Source organism: Fopius arisanus, unplaced genomic scaffold, assembly GCF_000806365.1.
Source record: "Fopius arisanus strain USDA-PBARC FA_bdor unplaced genomic scaffold, ASM80636v1 scaffold00004, whole genome shotgun sequence".
Lineage (NCBI taxonomy): Eukaryota > Metazoa > Arthropoda > Insecta > Hymenoptera > Braconidae > Fopius > Fopius arisanus.
Genome location: NW_011887743.1, coordinates 1,311,298 through 1,331,708, shown reverse-complemented (window position 1 = coordinate 1,331,708; position 20,411 = coordinate 1,311,298). Strand labels below are relative to the sequence as shown.

The 20,411-nt window shown below is 35.6% G+C and overlaps 1 protein-coding gene across 17 annotated transcripts in view; it reads right to left on the bottom strand.

The window, feature by feature from the left end:
• The window catches only part of slo (calcium-activated potassium channel slo), a 75,523-nt gene that overhangs the window by 20,649 nt on the left and 34,463 nt on the right, over window positions 1-20,411 (bottom strand). For 13 of the 17 annotated variants that reach the window (XM_011313139.1, XM_011313172.1, XM_011313233.1 and 10 more), the window contains 5 exons: window positions 9,888-9,979; window positions 5,260-5,370; window positions 3,376-3,481; window positions 502-654; window positions 82-237 (listed from right to left, as the gene is read on the bottom strand). In XM_011313139.1, the coding sequence (XP_011311441.1) occupies window positions 82-237; window positions 502-654; window positions 3,376-3,481; window positions 5,260-5,370; window positions 9,888-9,979 (618 nt within the window). Of the gene's footprint in view, window positions 1-81; window positions 238-501; window positions 655-3,375; window positions 3,482-4,796; window positions 4,903-5,259; window positions 5,371-9,887; window positions 9,980-20,411 lie in introns of all 17 variants that reach the window. The other 4 variants (XM_011313268.1, XM_011313165.1, XM_011313148.1 and 1 more) reach the window with 2 other exon arrangements.

Sequence of the window (20,411 nt, the reverse complement as noted above, 5' to 3'; positions counted from 1 at the left end):
TCAAATTCGACGTCACGACGTTCACACATGCACAGATGAATTTAAGGCGATTTATATTTTCCAGAGGACGATTTTACTGACCGTCTTGAAGGATCTCATGGCGAACAAGTTTGCCATCATCGTGCTGAATCCTGGGGCCAGGCAGGATTGAGCGATGAAGCCGAGTTTCAGCTCAGCGAGGCATATCACGTCGTCTCCTTGTTTCCAGTCCCATGATGGAATGTTTAATAAATAGGCCTGGGGATAAGAAAAGAGAAAAAATTCAATTGATTGTTCATCAATCGATTCTAAGGGAAGGAAATCAGATCACGAGAACTTAAAGTGAAGAATAACGATAAATCTTGCTGTTGAGGCTGCGATGAAGAAATAAATTTTAGTTCTGCAATTTTTTCGTCTTTGAGGGCTTCATGATCACGTATGATGTAATCACATATGAAATCAATCACTGGTTGAGCGAAACATGAATGGATTATTGACTGTATTTCAATTTTAATAACTCACCTTATTGTGATATTGCATTAACTGAATGATAACGCGTATGTCATCCGAATAATTTTTAATGGAGATCACACGCATAATGTTTGCCGCATCCTCAGCGTCCGGATCTTGACAGTACTTGTTAGCAAGTACCAGACACGCGTCTGCCTCGTGGACCTATAAAATCCCAGACATTAAGCCTCAAACTCGCCTCCTCCAAACCCCCTTACTTCAATTTGTCGTAAAATTAATTTTTAACGTGTGACCAATAAAAAAAATTGTCGAAAAAGTATCTTAACGAGAGTTCAAGTGCGTTAAAGGAATCTAAACTCGATGAATCGATGCTCAAGACCTTTATTACAGAATAGTATGTTTACACATTCGGGATAAATAATTGAAAATAAAACGATGCGACAAGTTTTCCCTTTTTATCCTATTTTTTTATGGTTTTGTTAATGAAAAGTTGTTTGAATCATAAAAAATTGTTGGCACTGTTTACCCTCCGAGGAAATGACAAATAATTTAGTGACATGGGGAACATTGAAAGTAGTCGAAACTGTTATTGGGCATACGAAGGCGTTTATTAACTTGCGGCTGAGTGGTGAACGTTAAATCAATGATAAACTATGTTTATTTGTTGTAAAATGTATTGAGTGATGTTTGTTATATTGTAGAGGGCGCACATATGCTTGTGAGCTACCTACACAATCGGAAACGCCATAACGCTTGTAACAACGTCATTGAAGCGCGCAGAAGCGCCATTAAACAGCATGCGAGAACACTACTTGGTTAGAGGTATAATTAATCATTAATGGACAACGTCGCAGGCGTGGATGTCACGCAGAGGTAGAATACGTAATTGACCGGGAAATGCATCCAGAGAGTTTTTTCAGTTAATCGATCAATTAATCAATCAAACTTGAGAAATTATTGGGAATTCTGGCGCTTGAAATGCAAGATCGCGGATTGAGATAAATCCACTTTCACTTCGGATCCTCGTTTCTCATAAAATCATAAATTTAGCGATCGATAATACGAAATCCGCTCTACTGACGTTGAAATTTGTTACGTACGTTAAAATTCTCTGAATGCTAGGGTAGATGAAAATTCAGGAATATGGGAATTGGATTTAGGAAAACAGGAATTTCTGAGAAATTCATGTTTCACTAAAATTACGAAAATAGATGAGGGAATAACGATGAGCCCATATACCTCCTATGTGTACATCATGTAGACATGAATGTCACTCGATTGGGTGCGTCTCTATGCTAGTCACTACATCACTAATTGATATTCTATTACAACAGGCTTGATAACAAAAATATAGTCACTAATAATTTATCGTAAAAATGATAGATCAAAGAAGAAAACATATGTGAGAGGCACGAGCACTTACCCACCTGGGTCGACAGCAGGCATTGGGTCTCTATCCGTAGGAGTAACATATATGTAAACCTTTTGAAGGGATGTTTTTCTTTCGTTTATATTTTCCAATTGGAATAATTTTTTTTCCTCTAATTTTTAAATTTCCATGTTTGTGTACACATTCAATGAAAAGGAGAGAAGTATCGGGCCTTTTTGATAGACTAAAGCGCGTTTCTTGTGAAGGATGAAGTGAAATTATAGGCGAGTCCATTATCGTTTTGAGTATGACTTGAAATGTTCAGTTTTTCAAATAATTTCAACATTATGAAAATTATAAAATCTACTTCAACACTTTTCGCTATTGTTAAGCTAGATGGAAATCTAGTGACTTTTACGGAGAATATTATCTGACATTCTTTACGACTTTATTTCTCGCCTATAGATCATCTCAATCGAGCCTATCACCCATAATGTAAATATCTGGATGATGAGCGTAAATGGGACTGATGAGTAATTTTTTATCTCAATTGATAAAAATATATTTCAAGAACTGACTGGGACACACTAAGGATTTTTATGTACGTAAATGAGTGTGCAGCACGTCAACGACTAAACGACTCACGATATGCAAAGGTTTATCTTTAATCATCCTGATGGGCTTCTGACATGGGTCTGAACATACAGGCAAACAACCATGCCCCGATAAAACTTCGTAGCAAAAAGAAAAATCATCCCATTATGCCTATCGCGATTATATTTCTCATTCAATCGTCAATCACGTTTCCATCACGAAAGCCCATTTGTCCTCGCGGGATTATTACATCATAATAATCTAAAACTTCCATAAACCCGATTCAAAGAAAAAATGACTTCCCTCCGCAATCGATATGCTACATCGAAACCCGTGAAAAAAGTCATAATACTAAAATAAAAGTAGACCATTCGTCTTTGAGACTATCCATCACCGATTTCGCGGTCATAAAATATCTATGAGTTGAAATACCTTCGCGATGAGTGCGAGGAAGTTTGCAAACGGAGGTACATTTGTCTGATGTGCGAGAATAAAGGATAAGGCACAGAGAAAGACAGTGAGACAAGTATTGTAAGTACTTTCACACATTCGACGAGAGAGACTGATGTTGGTAGAGCACAGAAGGATCGTGGGAATGTATTGAAAAATTTTATTTGAAACCAAGGTGATTATATCCGCGCAAACTCGATTTCAACTGGATTCTTGCATCAGCAAAAGGATATTTAATTACGTTAAATAACTTCAATACCTAATTCAACAAATGTGGATAATATACTCAAGCCAAATAAAATTTTTCTCTCTGCTGTACATAGAGGTAATTAGGTCAAAGATAGACGTGAGGCGTGTGCGAATCATCCGATTAATTTAGCCAAATAGATAAATATTATTTTAGTAGTTGTTGTTATTATTTGTCACTGGGTTATTACTTGAGCTGTTATTTATTATTTTGTTCATTGTTTTTTATTTGTTTTCTTTTTTTTTTGCTATCAGTGTTGACTCACCTTGACCCGTTGTAGATCAATGGGATTCATGATGGTGCCCTGAAAGAACTCGACGGTTGTGAAGTGGCGCTTGAACAGTCCCTCCAGCTCGAGATCTGGTGGTTTCCTGTTTGATTCGATACATCACGATTTATGTATTTTTGATGTTACAATTATTCATTCACATCATTCACTCCCACGTTCATTGTCCTTGTCACGACAAATGATTTGAAATATAGTAAAATACTAACAGATGTGTAAAAAAATCATTCTAAACGAATAAATTCATCTCCACTGGTGTCTTCATCCTCGGCCATGACTCCGTGCTGTCGAAATGAATTTTAACATACACATAAAAATATAGTTTAACGCCTAAATAATTTCTACGTGAAAAACTGCCTCTCGTTCTGGAACAAACCCATAGCTCAAATAACCAGCATAACTCATGCAGAGCCGCGCAGGCGCTTGCTTTTTCTACGTGTTTTGTATTGAATAATCGAGTGTTAACGGTGTCTTTTAATTAACCTCAGCTGTATCAATTTATTGAGTGTATTGATTAATACCAGCCGTGTGTATGGCTGCTAAGATTTTCATACCATTTTCATGAGCATCCAGAGAATGGAGAAGAAATAGTGGAGGTTCATTAAAATTCAATGAAAGACTTCGTCCACTCGTCACAGTATAGATATAAGTTGGTGTAATTCTCAAATATAATGAGGGCAAAAGTCGCTGAATGTACGGGGAGAAAAAATATATTTAAAAAATTCTCTCTCTCAACTCATAATCATTCAAAACCTTCAGTGGAGAAGAGAAAATGAGAAGAAATTCGTTGAGAAGCTCCAAGAAAATTTGCATGAGATTTTTCTCAGGGGATTTTTCTGTCAATAGCTCATCGAATGTGACTATTTTTTAGTTGATAATATCATGATAATCGGGCGGACAATATTGAATTGTTAATCCTCCGAGATTAGTTCAAGAATGGATTATTCATGAGGAAAGATATCTGTAGCCTTGTGGGCTCAGTGCAAGTCTTGTGTACGAGAGATTGTGAGTTGAAATCCCGGTTGGGGCAGAGTTTCAATCCATCGCTTTGAAAAGCAAAAGATTGATAATAGAGGAAAAGACCTGCCCTGTTCCCCTACAATATATGATTCGTTAATTCCCGAAGATTGAGAGTAAAGATTTACTGTGATTCCTTATTGAGTTCCGATTGTAATTACTAATAATTTGAGTATCAATTTTTTAATAATAAATAGTGCGACCAACCGGAGGAGAATCGATCCATCAAGTTGTCCCAGAGTAATCCCTAATATCTCCTATAACCAAAATATGGAAACGCTCCGTAATGAAATAATATTGTAGACAATAATTTTGATCTTTGAAATCACTGGGATTTTTGAGTTCTACAAGTGTGGAACATTGGTGTGTTGTTGGGAGGATACCTTGACACGCTCTAGATCCACAGCATTCATCATGGTTCCCTGAAAAAACTCCACGGTGGTGTAATGCCTCTTCAGGAGACCCTCCAATTCAAGATCCGGTTCTTTTCTGTAAGCACAGGGGAGTCCTTATGCACAGGCCAATCAGACGACGATTGTCCAACATTTTCTTTCAATAAATAAATATTAAAATTCGTTGCACCAATGAACCTCCATCGTCTTATTGACCTGACAGAAATATCCGCACTTGGAAAGGATACTTACCAGGGGGCTAAATATATTGAGACATTTTTATGTTTAGTGTGACATTAATTTTTCGATATTAATTGTTTATTTCTTACGAATCAAACAATTACTCATCGTTTCTACAAACAGACAGTTTCATACTTACGCCTTTGTCATATTTTTTCGGTGAACATAGAGGAATTAAAGTGATAAATGTGCTTTGTTAAATGATTTTTCATACCTGTGCAAGAAGACCACTTCGACGTCGACGTCCTCACGATCCTCGTGCAAAAAATCCTTGAGGAAGTGGGAAACTGACTCGTAGGTGATGTGACCGCAAACAACAATGTGTCTGCCAACACAAGTAACTTGTTAATTCAATCACATATCGGGTGGATTTTTATTGTTAATCATTTGGTATTTGTGAAGTTTTACAAGCGGACTACGACGAGGTGCTACAGGAAACTACAGGCTAGCAATTGCTAATAGGTATTTCGAATAATTGGGGTTTAATCCCTTCTGAATTTTTGTTATTCGTTACGGAGATTTTTTTTTTGGGAGCCAGATGTGAGTGGAAAGCGACAGATATTGTTAATTTTGTGATGCCGTAGAGGATAAAGTGGAAATTTTGAATTTTACACCATCTTTAGTCTGCTGCCAATAAAGTTATTCGAATTTCCGATGCTTGAAGTGATTTGTTTTAATTGAGTTAAGCCAAATGTAAAAATTATTCAATTGTGATAAACAATTTTTTCCCCAAATAACAATCAAACGGTTTACTCAGTTGAAATAAAAATCTAGTTCTACCGAATTGCGTGAGGGAAAAAAAAATTTAACCATTTACTCGATTCAAATAAATCCTTTTTCTGTATGCAATTTCGTTGGAGCCCGATTGGTCTGATTGATCCGAATGTTATCCTCACTCATTTCCCGAGTTACCAATTTACAGCGTTTTACAAGTGGACGTGTCAATAACAAAACCGAAGAGAAAAAATCGCTCAAAAAATCCCCAACATTTTGATTTTCAATACAGGGGATTAAATAATCATGAAATTGACTACAACTTACCAGGACATAGCGATAGGAATTGAAGGTAATGAGATGTTATCTGATTCTAAATGTATGAAATTTGTTTATACAAAAACTATGATACCTATATTACAATTTAAATACTATAGAATTGTTATTCAGACTTGTGTTCGTGTTTTAGCTGTATAACGACGTTCCTCATAAATTCGGCAATAAAAATTCTGCTCAAACCGTGTAGTTGGGATTTATATCAATTCATTAAACGCCGTTCATTCGTTGCAAGTGCAGGCACTTAAAAATTGTGTTATCGTATTCAATTGCAAAAATTGTTTTCAAGCATCAAATGATCAGCTATAATGTAAGACTAGTATCTACGTATGTGTGTCTTTCTCTGTGCGTGTTTAAATATTCATCGAGAGTTTGTATTTATTTTTGTTCTTGTGGGATTGGGATTTTCAGAAATAATAAAAATATGGAATACAAGGAACATAGCAGGTGAAAAAATGCCATCAGACTGTGTAGCCATTCCGTGCTGCGTTTATTGCACAATATTAGCTGTACCTATTGGCACCCCATTATCTTTACGAATTTAAGAATTAAATACATTAAAATAAATGAAAATGGAATTTTCTGCTTTCAAATAGTAGAATCTCTCGGAATTTTTTCTATTGGAATTTCTGGGTGAGGGGTGTCCATAGGCTCAGCAGGGAATAATAAAAGTAATTCAATAGGAGATGTGAGGTAATGGAAATAATTATATGGGTATGGTCCGGGTCCGGGTAAATGTGTATCGAAAAGGACGAAAAAAGGAAAAAGAGAAGTTTGTCATTATGAATTCAGTAGGCTACTCTGTTAGCTTGTCACTTCGCCAAACATTACGAACGTGACATGAAAAACCAAAGGAACTCCAAAATTATCTTCTAGAATTCGTTGTTTTATGGAGTGCACCGTGTCCTGTATCTGTTTAATTCATGGTTTTTGTGAATGGAAAATTCCATGAAATAAAAGTCAGGAGACACTGGCCTGGATAAAGTAACAGGGTGAGAACTAGTGAATTCATTTGGAACAACGGGACAAACTTTTCACGGGAAATCGATGGTGCATATTGTGGTCCTCTGTTTCGTGTACAGTTTGTATATTTGTGGACAATTTTATCTGCTGAGATTGTGAGGTTTTTCGTGTTTGTGTTTAGTTTTGCAGTTTGTGTTCTCGAGGGTTGGGTGATTAATATCGTGACATCTGTGTGGAGAATAAGAATTATGGTTGGGGCAACTGAAGGCAGTGGACGTGACAAAACGTAACTGGAGAGCTGGATAGATATTCCAAAATCTTCAATTTCTCATGACCAAATGATGAAGTTTTAAAAATTTTCTGGCGTTCTAAATCTCAAATAAAGACAATGAAATGATATTTACAGGAAAATTTTTGAAATTCAATCTGTCGATCTCGAGATATTGACAATCAATAAACCCCTCAGGGGAAAATATCAAAAATTTTTTGTTCATTCAATGGAATATGGAAAATCGATTGACTCTGGTACGTTTTGAAACTCCACTATAGAATACATTCAATACGTGTCATGGAATGTGATTTGTTTTTCACAAAATGTACAGCATTTAATATCCCGGAAAGCGAGGGACGAATCCCGACGCGAGTTGTTGCACCCTTTGTTTTGGCAAAAATAAAAAAAAATGAACTGTACAAAACTGAAATTACTCCATTTGTGTGTGATTGATAGTAACCAGAAATAAAAATACTTCGTGATGAGATGCCATTAATTTGTGATAATTATTAAACTGTGATCCGTGTTTCAGTGTTCACAAAAATGTGCATAACCCGTGATTTATTTAATGGTGATCAATCATTGATTTCCGTTGGATTTGCTTGAGAAACGATAATTGGCGAATTTTATGACGAGCTCCATGTCCTAAATTTCACATCGACCCTCACACGACCTGAACTACAAACGATTACAGGACAATATCGCTGAACCTACCACACTTTTTCATCAACAATGTTTTTATCATTGTTTTATTAATACAATTTTGTTGATAAAGTTAATACGGACTCGCAAAAACGATTAATATCAATGCTGACTAAAACATCAAGGAATGTATTAACACTGAACTCTTATAACAACAGTGGGAAAGTACCTCAATATTTTTTTCTGTAGTCAGAGAAATACAGATAGTGCATTTAATGCTGGGGGAATGCAGAGGTGGCATGCTGGAGTATAAAAATGACCCTTTCAACTGTTTTTTTTTTAAAACTGGGTGTAAATACGGCTTAATAGTTTTATATTCAGAGTTGAACAACTTTTTTTTCACTTCACCGTCCATTCGATAATGCCCAGAGGGCGGTCTGACCAAACACTCAACTCCACTACTTGTTATCACAAAACAGAAAAGAGGTGATTCTGATTTTATGCCGAAATGTTAAGTATTTAATTTGAAATTGTAAACGGAATTATAATGCGTCATATAAAATTTAATAAAACGGGAATTAAGAAAATTTGAGGATTTTTCTGCGAGAAAGAAAAGGAAACGAACAATTACCCGTTCCACATTTCGCGGTTGTGGACGGGAGCAAACGAATCCCTACATTTCTCTCCGAACGAGCGAAAAAAAGAAAATAGAAGAGAAATAAGTAGAAAAAAAACACCGGAGAATGAATGCTCGAATCTCTGTTTCTCGGTTAAGTTCCATAATTTCTCTTTTTCTCTCACTCCGATTCTGAACAAAAAGATCTCGCCATGGATTTTTAAAATAACTATTCATTTGATGATAGAATATGATATATTTTTTTTATTCAATGTTCCTTCAAAAGAAGCGTCTCGACACTGAGGAAGACTTAATAAACAGAAATGTGACCCGTTTTATCACTTCATTAGTGAATTCCATTTCTCGATGCTTCAAAGTGAAGTTCCCTCAAACTTTCTCACAGCAAAATGAATCAAGCTCTAATGACCCGCAGAATTAAATTTAATGAGTTGGATTCGCTGAGCTCGAGGCTCAACCCAGAGAAACAAGTCGAAGACTCTTTAACTTTATTCAATAACTTTAAAAAGAAATTTATGAAAAACAAGTTGATTGTAACGATTAGGACATGATCGTTCAGTAGTAAAGCCGTATTTGTCCCAAGTGCGGTCAGTGTGAACAAACAAGCTAACACCAGTTGCTGAGGATGTCGTAGTTCTGGGTGGTGATGAGGTTTTGGGACAAGTACATGAATTATTTCAGGACCAACTGTGAATAGACTGGGACAAGGATAGTGAGCTTTTCAAACTCACGGGATGAGATAAAGCGGAGGATGAGAGGTCATTGGGGATGTGGAATGGGACTGATGCCAAAACCTCAAACTAAACTGTCCCAACTTTCTGGTGAGGGATGGCAACGAAGAAAAATTGATGTGCACTTGGAAATTTTTAGTGTACTTTCTCCAACTCTACCACTCCTCACTCACTAACATTTTATATTTAAAGGCACTTGTGATATTCGTGGAGCTGAACACAGAAATAAGTGGGAGCAACATTATCTCACAATGAGGATTGGCAGGAGAAAATTATTAAATTTTACAATGAGTTTTGTTTCTAAATTAAATTTCTAGTGAAATAACGTTTTAACACTTTTTAACTGACGACGAAAAAAGGCGATTTATAATTTTTAATAATTTTCTCCTTCCACTGAGGACTTTTACTACAGGTGAATCAGGGATTAACGAAACATTAGGATATTTCAACAGGATAAGTGTTAACACTCGAAAGAAATTTTAATTTCAATTCGTTTTATCTTGTGGGAAGCTATTTTTTTTTCTTTGTTTTTTTTTTTAATTGTGTCTCACCTGCGACCTCGCTCGTTCTTCAAAGTGCCGCCGTACTTGTTTCGCGTCCCGATCAGGTCAATTATCTCGGGGATACAACTGGCGAATATGGCCTACACCACGTGATAGAACAGAACACAACACTCGCATCAATATATACATTTCATCAGGGTGATTTGTTCGTTGATTTGAAAAAAATCTCTTTTCATTGTCAATCAGTCAGTCATCGATGAAGTCCGTCGAGTCGCGGTCGAGCGCCGCCAATTGATTTTTATCTTTTCGTCTGAATTTTTTTAAATATATTCAACAACAGGTGGATAAAATCGTATGGGGTATTACAATAACAGGTCTGACAGAGACAGGGTGGGTGGTTACAGGTTCAATATCTCAACGATTTAAAAAAATATTATAAATAAATGTGCTTTATCTCACTACCTGGGGTGAGGGGGTGGGAAAATATAGACGAAGCATAGAGACACGAATGAACAGTGCTGTATAATCTATGCTCGCCGTTACCACGATTATAGATAATTAATTATTTCATTTTGGATGTAATTTAATGAACTTTGCAATGTGAATTTTTTTTTAGATTTTACCTACCCATACACCTATTGCCTACACATACCCCTAGCATTAATAAACTACTGTGCCGACACGTTCTACCTATCCACAGATAATAATTTATATAAAAAACTTCAGAACATTACAAAATTGTCTTCTCTACGCTCGCTTGCTAAATTTTCTTCCATTATCTGCGGTTAGCAAATTCCTCTATATTGATAAATATCAGAAAAAAGTAATGAGAGTGGTAAAAATACAAGAGGGGGAGAGTAGAGTAAGATTTTTTTTAAATAAATAATTATTCTGGAGTCTCGTCGTTGTGCGCATCGCTCACGCACTGCTGTCCGGAATTTTATTCAATTTTTTAATGCGCAGAGTGGACTTACCAATTTTCTATTAATTCACTGAAATTATTTTGATTGATTTGAGTTTTAGTGGTACGTCCGCTCTCGCTCACCTGACGCTCACCCTCAAACTCGCGTCGGCATTCGATAAAAATCGATTGAAGAATTTGACACGCGGTGGGTCGATAAAATTTTTTTTTTTTTTCGTCTCAATTGATCACGAGTCACTCGCTCTCACGGGTTTTGGTTTGATCAAATAAATACGACGAGATTCATTCGTTTGGTGCACAAGTGGTCAATAAAATATTTATAACATTTATGAGTTGAAAATCAGGTTGCAGGGGACGGGAATAATAGAGTATTGGTCTTTATTTGAGAAGTGCCAATTACTCGAAGGATAACAGAATTTTTTCTGGAGTTAGAAGAAAATGAATTATTCTGCCCCGAAATTCCGCTATCTCTCTCAGATTTAATTTAATTCACTCTTTCACCACTGAATTTTCATCTCGAGAGATGTTATCAGGAAAAAAATGAATAGAAAATATCATCACGGACAGAAAATAAGAGAGATAACAACTGGGTGAAGAGATGAGTGTTAATGACACGCAGATATGACAGAACATAAATAAAAAAAAAGTGATCAATCAAGTACACATATTATTGGAATAATATATATAAATATTTGATTATGGAATTTAACACTTGATGTTGTTTCTTGGGACATGGGCTAGTGTCATACTACGAAATAGTGTATTCCCCCCGAATCTGTGGTACATCGATATTGATCATGTGAGTTGGTAATGTCCGATATATTACGTGTTCGGTTAGATTTTTAATTTGTGTACTGAAATGTTGTGAATGATGAATTATTTGAGATAAAATATGTCAAAGCCTGAGTGCGTCTACGCGTTTTTCATCAGTTTCTATCAAATCCTCACATTATCTTTATGATATTAGATAAGAAACTTAAGGAAATTAATAGTTGTGACTATAGCTACGCTACCGAAGTGCCTCAGCCAAGAGATTTAACTATTTAATAGCTCGTGTTTGCAGTGAAATGTGAAAATTATCGAGATTAATCCAAATATTCGCATTGGATTTTTCTTCATCGATGAAAAATTTCGTCGTCAATTGTAAATTAAAATGTTCTCCAGTAATTGTAAATTATTCCATGAATCTTTCAATTCTTTATCTTCACATTTCTCAACCTTCACGCTTTCTTATTCTTGTAATAAAAATAATCAGCATCTTTATTGTTATTTACGTTAATTCGTGCGATTATAATTTGCTCTACGTAGCCCCTAAAATAGCTGATTCATCAATGCCTACCACCTGCACCCCTTTCTACTGCCGCAACTACGTGTACACCCTCTTTTGTATTTATTCAATTGAATTCATAAAAAAAACAAATCGATTAAAAACTTAAACAAGATAATTCTAATCTACGTCATAATAATTAAGGCGATTTTTTTCAATAGCGAGATTATTGACGACTGTTCGATTTATTTTGGGTAATCAATACCTGACGGAGGCTTTTAGCGTATTTATTTAGGAATAATTTAATGAGGCATTTTTAATCAACGAAATTAGCTTCATCATTCGGTTTTGATCTATTTAGATCAAAATCTATTTAGTCTCAAAACACTAACGCATGCCGCCAAGAAACTGAATTTTATTGAAGTTTTTATTCATAGTCTTTTTCTCGGGGGAAAATGAAATTAACGAGTTTGAATACCGGAAGAAGAGAAGAGTGAAGCTGAAATAATGCAGGAGAAACAAATTCCGTCGCTTTTCGTAGATTCGTGGAGGCATTTAAACATTGAAGAGTGCTAGAGGTTAATAAAATTCAATTTAGATATTCTGAAAAATTTCCGGGGTAAATTGGAATTTTTAATCAACTACTGGCGACGGTAAGTGAAAGAAAGGCGAAAAGTGTGCTCTGTATAATGTTTCAATTGAAAAAGTGGAATTGCTTTTCTAAACATCGGGATTTGGAATTCCCTCGTTGTTAATCAAATTTATTATATTATTCACAAAAATGAAAAGGAAAAAAAAACAGAAGGAAAATATAAACTTGGATTATAAAAGATAAATAGAGTTAGAGGCATACAAGTGTATAAATTACCATAAGATATAATTCTGCTAAGAGGTGAGAGAAAAGTTGTAAGAAAAAAGCGGTGAGTCAGCGCAGAGATGAGGAAAAGATTTAAAAAGTGGGTAATTTGGTATGAAAAATGGGGAAAAAGAAATTAAGATCAAAAAATCACAATTTTTCGGTTTTCCTTTCACGCCAATTTTCTCATTAATTTGGTCTGAAGTGAGTGTCACCGATAGCAGCCGTGTGACACCAATTCCGAGGACAAAAAAGATGATGTGAATGAAAAAAAAAGAATCCATTTTAATTACGCGAGATGCATTTCCACGATTTAAACGGGCCAACTGTGACACATTGGACTGTGTGAAATTTAACATTTCCCGTTGTCTACATCTGTCCCCCCAGTGGGGTATTACAACAAATACTAGAACTGTCAATTTTCTCTCGGGGGCCATTAACAGTCTGTCTAATACCATCTACGTATTTTCAATACAATTTTTTTTTCATCACCCACATAGAATCCGTTAAAATTTTATTACTCGTAAAAAATCTGGGAACAATTTCTCAATGATTTTTCAACTAAATTGTTTATTGGAAAAATATCTAGGCAAAATGAAAAAAACCTCAACTCCATTGCCAATCGATAGAATCGGATACTGAAGGAAATCATAAAACAATAACAAATGGATGGATTAATCTAGCTTGGCATGGAATACTCTGAATTTCCTCTGTAAAATTAAGATATTAATCTCCAAATAATCAACGAACTAAACCCGATATACAGGGGCTGTCTTTCACGCATTGCTATCCATGCTCACATCTCTCGACCTCTCATCTACGCGTTATAAACTCTACGTTAATCTCAAAAATATTCAGTATAAAAATAATAATTATTTAAGCTTGGATAAATGGATAAAAGGGTTTATCTGATAAATAAAGAAAAGGATGATTTAGTCTGGGTCTATATCTTAGAAGGTTGATTGGAAAAATTTGGTGGAATCACGCTCACGTGAAATTATCATTTGTCATTTTGTTTTTTTTTTCTCATTAATGGGGTACCTGCGTCCACGCTCGCCCTTGTACTTGCCACCGTACTTGCAGCGATTCGCAGCGAGCTCCGTGATTTCTGGGATCCAGCTGGCGAACACCGCCTACACACCCACAATAATGCCGTTGTCTTAAGAACATGAGAAAACCTAGCTCCATAAGTGTTTCTTATACTTTCTGGCTAAATTAAACGTCTGAATATTTCACGATCCCTCAATTAACAGGGGCTCAATCATTAAAATGAATAAAATTATTTACACGAAGCGACCAGCCTCGTGTAACGCAAGGAAGACGTAATAATAATCGATTTCATTGAAATAAATCTCGTAATGAGTAGAGGTGGCTCGCTTAAAATTCACTCGCTCAATATTCGCGAATCATTATTTTTATGAGATTAAAACATCCGCATTTATTCCACAGAATTATTTCTGGTGCTCAGATTTTCGCTTTTATCTGCATTGCGATATTTTCAGCGTTAGTCACACAAATGGATTAGAAAAAAACTGCTGCATCACTTTTTTTTTGAGAATTGGAATTTATTTAATTGATCTGTGGGTCCTCAAGATCGCGTCTCCTTGCAATCTCTTTTAATCTAAAAATCAACGAATGGAAATTAATGACTGCATGGAAAATGAGATATTCCCTCTGTCATTCAACATTCACGTTATTCGAAATATGAGATTGAAAATTGACGGAATATCTTTTTATCGTGCAGCTCATACAATTTGTGAAGGACAATTTATGGGTGTGTGCAGGGTGAATTGCAAATAGTCGTGAGATGGAAAAAAAAAACGTCCAAGGATTTTTGTTTACAGATTGAGGTAGCAGACTAAAGTGGCAAATCGTGCGCCTGAATTCTATTGTATCGTGTCATTGGTTATATGTGTGTGAATTTGCTCGGGGTTAACATCAAGGACGAAGCAACCCTTTTTCTACTTCACAAAACTCCACGAATGCTTTCGCTTAGCAACGCCTTAGCGTTTTGTAAACTCGATTTATCGATTAATCTCTACCTTTTGAAATTTCAATAAAAAATATTGTCAAAGTCCAATTAAATATACTGCGAGTAAAGATGGAGAAATAGCGCCATTCAAACATTTTTGTTTCCTGAACTGATTATGAAAATCGTTTGGCTCGTGTAATGAGGGATCTCCAATAATATTGAATGGAACCTCTTGAATGGAACCTCTTGGAAAAGACATTCGCATCGAATGCCAATCGATTGTGGAAATCTGTACACATATTGCTCGTTTTCCTGGAACAACTGAGCTGCATGTGACAGCTTTATACGGAACGATTGTTGGGTACTCACGAGACTCTTTAAATCACGTGAGCCAATACTTTTTGTTGGTGAAATCTAGCTGGAACTTTGGAAGAAATATTCAAAGTTATTGGCAGAACAGATTTCATTCAAAATTCCCATTATTTCCTAACTAAAATGGCTCGATTCAAGCAGAAAATCATTGTTAATTATGGATTGCCCGAGAAGCGAGTAGTTTCAAAGAGAAAATATACCAACGTATGTGGATTTTCCTTATCGAAATGTTCCTGAAACCAAACGAAACTGTTCATCAACAATTCCATTCATTCTATCTGAGTTCAGTTCCTTTACTGTTTAGCTTCGTGCTTCCATCGAATTATTAATTAATTTTCCCTTATCACCATAATTTTGCAGTTGAATCGACAGCACGTGTCGTATTTCGACAAAGAACACACGATATTTGGAAAGAAGGAACGATATTAATTTTAAACGATCAACCCTAACGATCGTTGAAACAGACTTTTGTGCACACGAAAATGAGCAAAACGTGGAGAACGTATTGTTCTTCGTTTTCAGGAGATTGAGGAGGAGATGGACGGCATTGGATGGAAATTAATCGAGGCTTGATGCTTCGATTACGCGGAGGTGGAATGGATTCAAGGAAGAAGTTCAGACAGCCGGAAACAGCGTCGATTTGTTCGTGGCTTTGTTAATCAATCTTCCCTAATTTCCAATTCTCTTGCCTCCCTTTGCACTCTCTCTATCTCTCTGTCTTTCTCCATTGTACATTCCTTCGATCAACTGTTTATCCCGCTACGACAACTTGTCTAATCACTCATCGAGGGGTTAACAATCGGTAATCCCAAATGTTTGAGTGTTTGTCTATTGGTGTTGGAGTTTATAGTTCAACTAATTACTCAATTATCACCGTTTCCAGACAGAAGTAAAACTCTTTAAATCTTGAAGGTGAAACGTAAATTAGGAGTTGTATTAAATTTTCAGAAGTACTGGATGGAAAACGATTCATTTTTATAACACAAACCACGCAACTCAGTTTTTCCATCGACGATTAATTGAGTAACGATAATGAATTAGCTAATTACGCTCGTAATCAGCCTGGATAAGTATCAGAGGATGATATTACATGAACACAGAGAATGGATACGTAATGTCAATATACCTCTTTCCGTGCTCCCGTTTGTATTCACCGCTGTACTTGGATCTACTGCCTACGAGCTCTATTATCTCGGGTATGCTACTAGCAAAAATTGCCTGTAAATAGAAATTATGGATACTACTTTGGCGATTTTTCTACTCCATAAAAGGAAGTATTAGCTTCTTGGATGGTATATTATCCAGCACCAAAGCTACCAGAGTTGCCTCAATTTCAGGTTGTTTTTCCATTATTTTTTTTTTCATGAACATCGCATACAGCTGCTGATGAAGTTACGAGATAAGTGGAGCTTTGTGAGAGTAATAGAAGAGAGGATAGACACGATGAGCCTTTTGCGAAGAATTGAATTGAAGATGAAATTGCATTGGAAATTAATGACGTTGGAGTCTTAATTTTGAGCCTGATGTATGCCACAGGTCTGCAGAATCTTTCGCAATTGATTCTGAAGAAGGGAATGATGAAACTGAAATGTTTTAATAACTATTTTCATTTTGATCTATTGGAACGAAAAAAACTCTTCGCAAATGACTTCATCAAAATTGATCCCTGACTTTGAAGGTATATTTACAGAATAAATATATCTCACAACACAATTTCTATGTATCGAAGTAACAGTGATAATGTACAAGTTGAGAAGAATATAGACAGACAGAAAGAGTTTTATAAATACATAATACTGTCAGATTTGTTAAGCGACAAAGCAGCGGCTGAATGTACAGCGAGCAGTGAATTTACAGTTTATAATTAAAGACGTCCACCGAATGCCGAGTAATGAAATTTAACATCCTCCGAATTATTCGATAATTACGATTAACTTTTGGGGTTTTGCTAAGTAGATGGGATTAGAGTGGATGAGGGTTGGAGAGATTATTTGAATTGAGGCAAAGTTGAGGCTGATTAACGAAGCGTCAAGATAATCAGCTGAAAACTCTGTTACTCACTAATGAATCCATTTATTCAAAATGGTTTTCGCCGTATTGATTAATGCCGAGTTCACGATTAAAGGGATATATATAGTTGAGATTAATTCGAAAATTTTCCAAGCTGACTCGTCATGATACTTGGAATTTATACCCATGATCATTCGATCCGAGAGCGAGTATTACCGGGCATTTATGAAATTATTATTCACTTTTTTTTAGTATTTTAGTCGACCCACCGAATTATAATGTCTCATCATAAATTATCGGAGAGCTGAGTAACTAGATATTACTTTGAGAACTTTTTTTTTTCTCGGTACTACGTCTATTTACCTTCTACTCGTGCAGTTTTTATTATTGTGATTAAAATCTAAACTACTTGGAATTTTTTAGTGAAAAAATTGATCAAATAAAGAGATATGTAGCCAGGGAACGAGTTTAAGTGAGGATGCACGCAGTTTTCATTGATTATTGCATCGAGACGAAAGGAGACGTCGAATCAAATACAAAGGACATGATTAACGGTTTTCTTACTTTGTTTATCATGAAAAATAGATTGGCTTTATGTTCTAGAGGTGGCGATCGATGATTTGGAGTTTTATTGGAAAATGCCAAGACGCAGCGGCGATAGGTGTTCGAGAGACAGAGTATTGTAACAAATTAAGCCAAGGGTTAGCTCTTTTTTTTAGTATCAAAATTTCAATATTTTTCTTAACTTTCATTTTCAGCAGCGTTTGAGCATACGCATAACACTGACAGACAGAACATATAGACAGAGCGCTCAAGATCTTAAGCTCTCACAGACACCGACGATAAAGGGCAATTAGGCTCGTAAATATGAAAAAATTACAACTCTGATCTGCTGTAACTAATTCCTGAAATATTCGGCTTTTCTCATGCATTAACTCGAGTTATACGTTTTCGAGTGATATTCAAGTCGCAATGAGCGACGGAAAAATACAATCAAAGAATTATTTTAGAAAAGTTGAGAATTGAAAGGACAGAGTGAAATTAAAAAATCATAAATAACTCTTGAAGACGGTATATAGAATTCACACTCACTCATCGCAATTATTTTTATCGGTTTATCTGCCCGAAAATGGGGAAATAAAAGCAATAAAATACTTTTTCCAATATCGTTGAAAGAAAATCCCAAACAGAGGCCCTCTGTTACGAAAATATTTGTGTTATTGAAAAGAAATGCTGAACAGATAAGTCTTTCATCATTGGAAAAAATATTCTCCTCTTTCTCAATTTAATAAATATGCGGCAAAGAATTCGATCTCGACATATTTCATTGTGAAAAATATTCCCCGCCTCGCATTTCACCACCCTTTTAGATATATATATGTATATTGACTGACCATGTAAAACCCGGACGAGCCAAAACCCGGGTGTGCATTTTTACCAGGCACCTGGTACAACCCGAACAACCCCTGGATCGCGGCCAAGATTTCTTGACGTTTCACGTTATCAATGCGTTTTTAACCGTCAATAATATTTTTCACTCTTGATTTTAGTCGATTCGTTTTATCTCCCTAAGCAACAGCGAAACCCATCCTCAACCTGAATTCCCTGAGCCCTAATTAACTCTGCGATTGATTATATCGACAATAAATATTAGCTCTATCTAAATATTAAAAGCTGGCTTGTTAGTCCTAGTAAGCTCTCTGAATTTATTAATACACTGTTATGGTTATTACTTCATAAACTCCGAGGGTTTATTAGCAAATGGGAAACAGGTCATGGTCCTGTCTTTATTTTCATTCATCTTGACTTGAAAAAAAAAAAAATAGATCGACGATTGAACTCTTGCATTAGCTCCATATATTGATTATAACCGTGCTGCCTTGCTCTGCTCGAGGTGCAGGTCATGTTCGTTTTAACCGGTTGGTCCATAAGTAAGAGAGTGATCAGGAGTGGACATAGATTCAAACAATTCGGGCGGAACACGTGAGCTAATATGTGTTGATCTAATTATAATGATTAGAAAAAATATTAAACGGTTAATTAATTCTTCTACAGTCAATGTATATCAGCGAGCCCTGGACGAGCATATATAGCATATATTCCCCATCAATATCATTTGTCTGGACGTTCAATTATTATTAATTCATTGTCACCGTGCAGTTCGTATGCGAACGAAACGAAATAATTCTTTACAGTTATTTAATTTTTATTTGAGATAATGCTCATCGATAGCAACAGCTATTGAACATAAGACGCAACAAACGGCTCATTTACTTTTTCTTATTGAATATTCGTGTTGAATTGAGGAACATTGTCTCATCTGAAATAAATTGCTCCTTTGAACGGTGATACAAGCCCAATAGCGAGAGAATTAATGTTTTTACTGCGAGAATTGAATAAAAATGAAATAAACGCGTTTGATAACTGGTGATTGTCGTTATTACGATTTGTTTCTGCATTTCGTGCATACCATGCATCACCATTCAAACAAAGCATTCATTTCTCAATTTTATTCGAAAAAAATGTCCTGTGGCTGGCAGTACTGCTGAATTACTACTGCCATGAATATATTGCATCTCAGATAGAAGCTAAGTGTGATAAGAATTGATGAATTAAATGTTGTCTAAGTTTGTCATTCACTACGAATATTTTAATATAATTATTCAATGTTATCATATTTTTCATTGCCAGAGGACATTCCAGACGATGATTTTTTCATATTTGTTATTGCAATAGGATCGTAATTGTCGGTTTCATGAAGAAGAAAAACAATTAGATCAGAATTGACAGGCGTTAGTATTGAATGATTATTAACTCATTTGAATTAACATTTTTATGGTAAAATTTTGATAAATAGATCCAATCAATTCTTATTTTTGTTCTCCGTGTTAACAGACAAGTACTTTCTACGCGCGTAGCAGAGCATGTAAAACGAACGACCGCGGCTTTTTATTTCGAGTACGTAAAAAATTATCAGACCGGAAGTATTTGGTAACGCGAGTTTTCAAGAACTTTTTCGCCGTTATTTTTTTTTTCCGTCATTCACAGAGCAAAGAGAACATTTCACTCCTCTCGAGATACCGAGCTTTGGTCGAGAGCTGAGTTGAAGGGCATTGAAAAAAGAGCATTACGATAAGAATTAGAAAAAAAAAACAGAAGTATCTTAAAAAAGT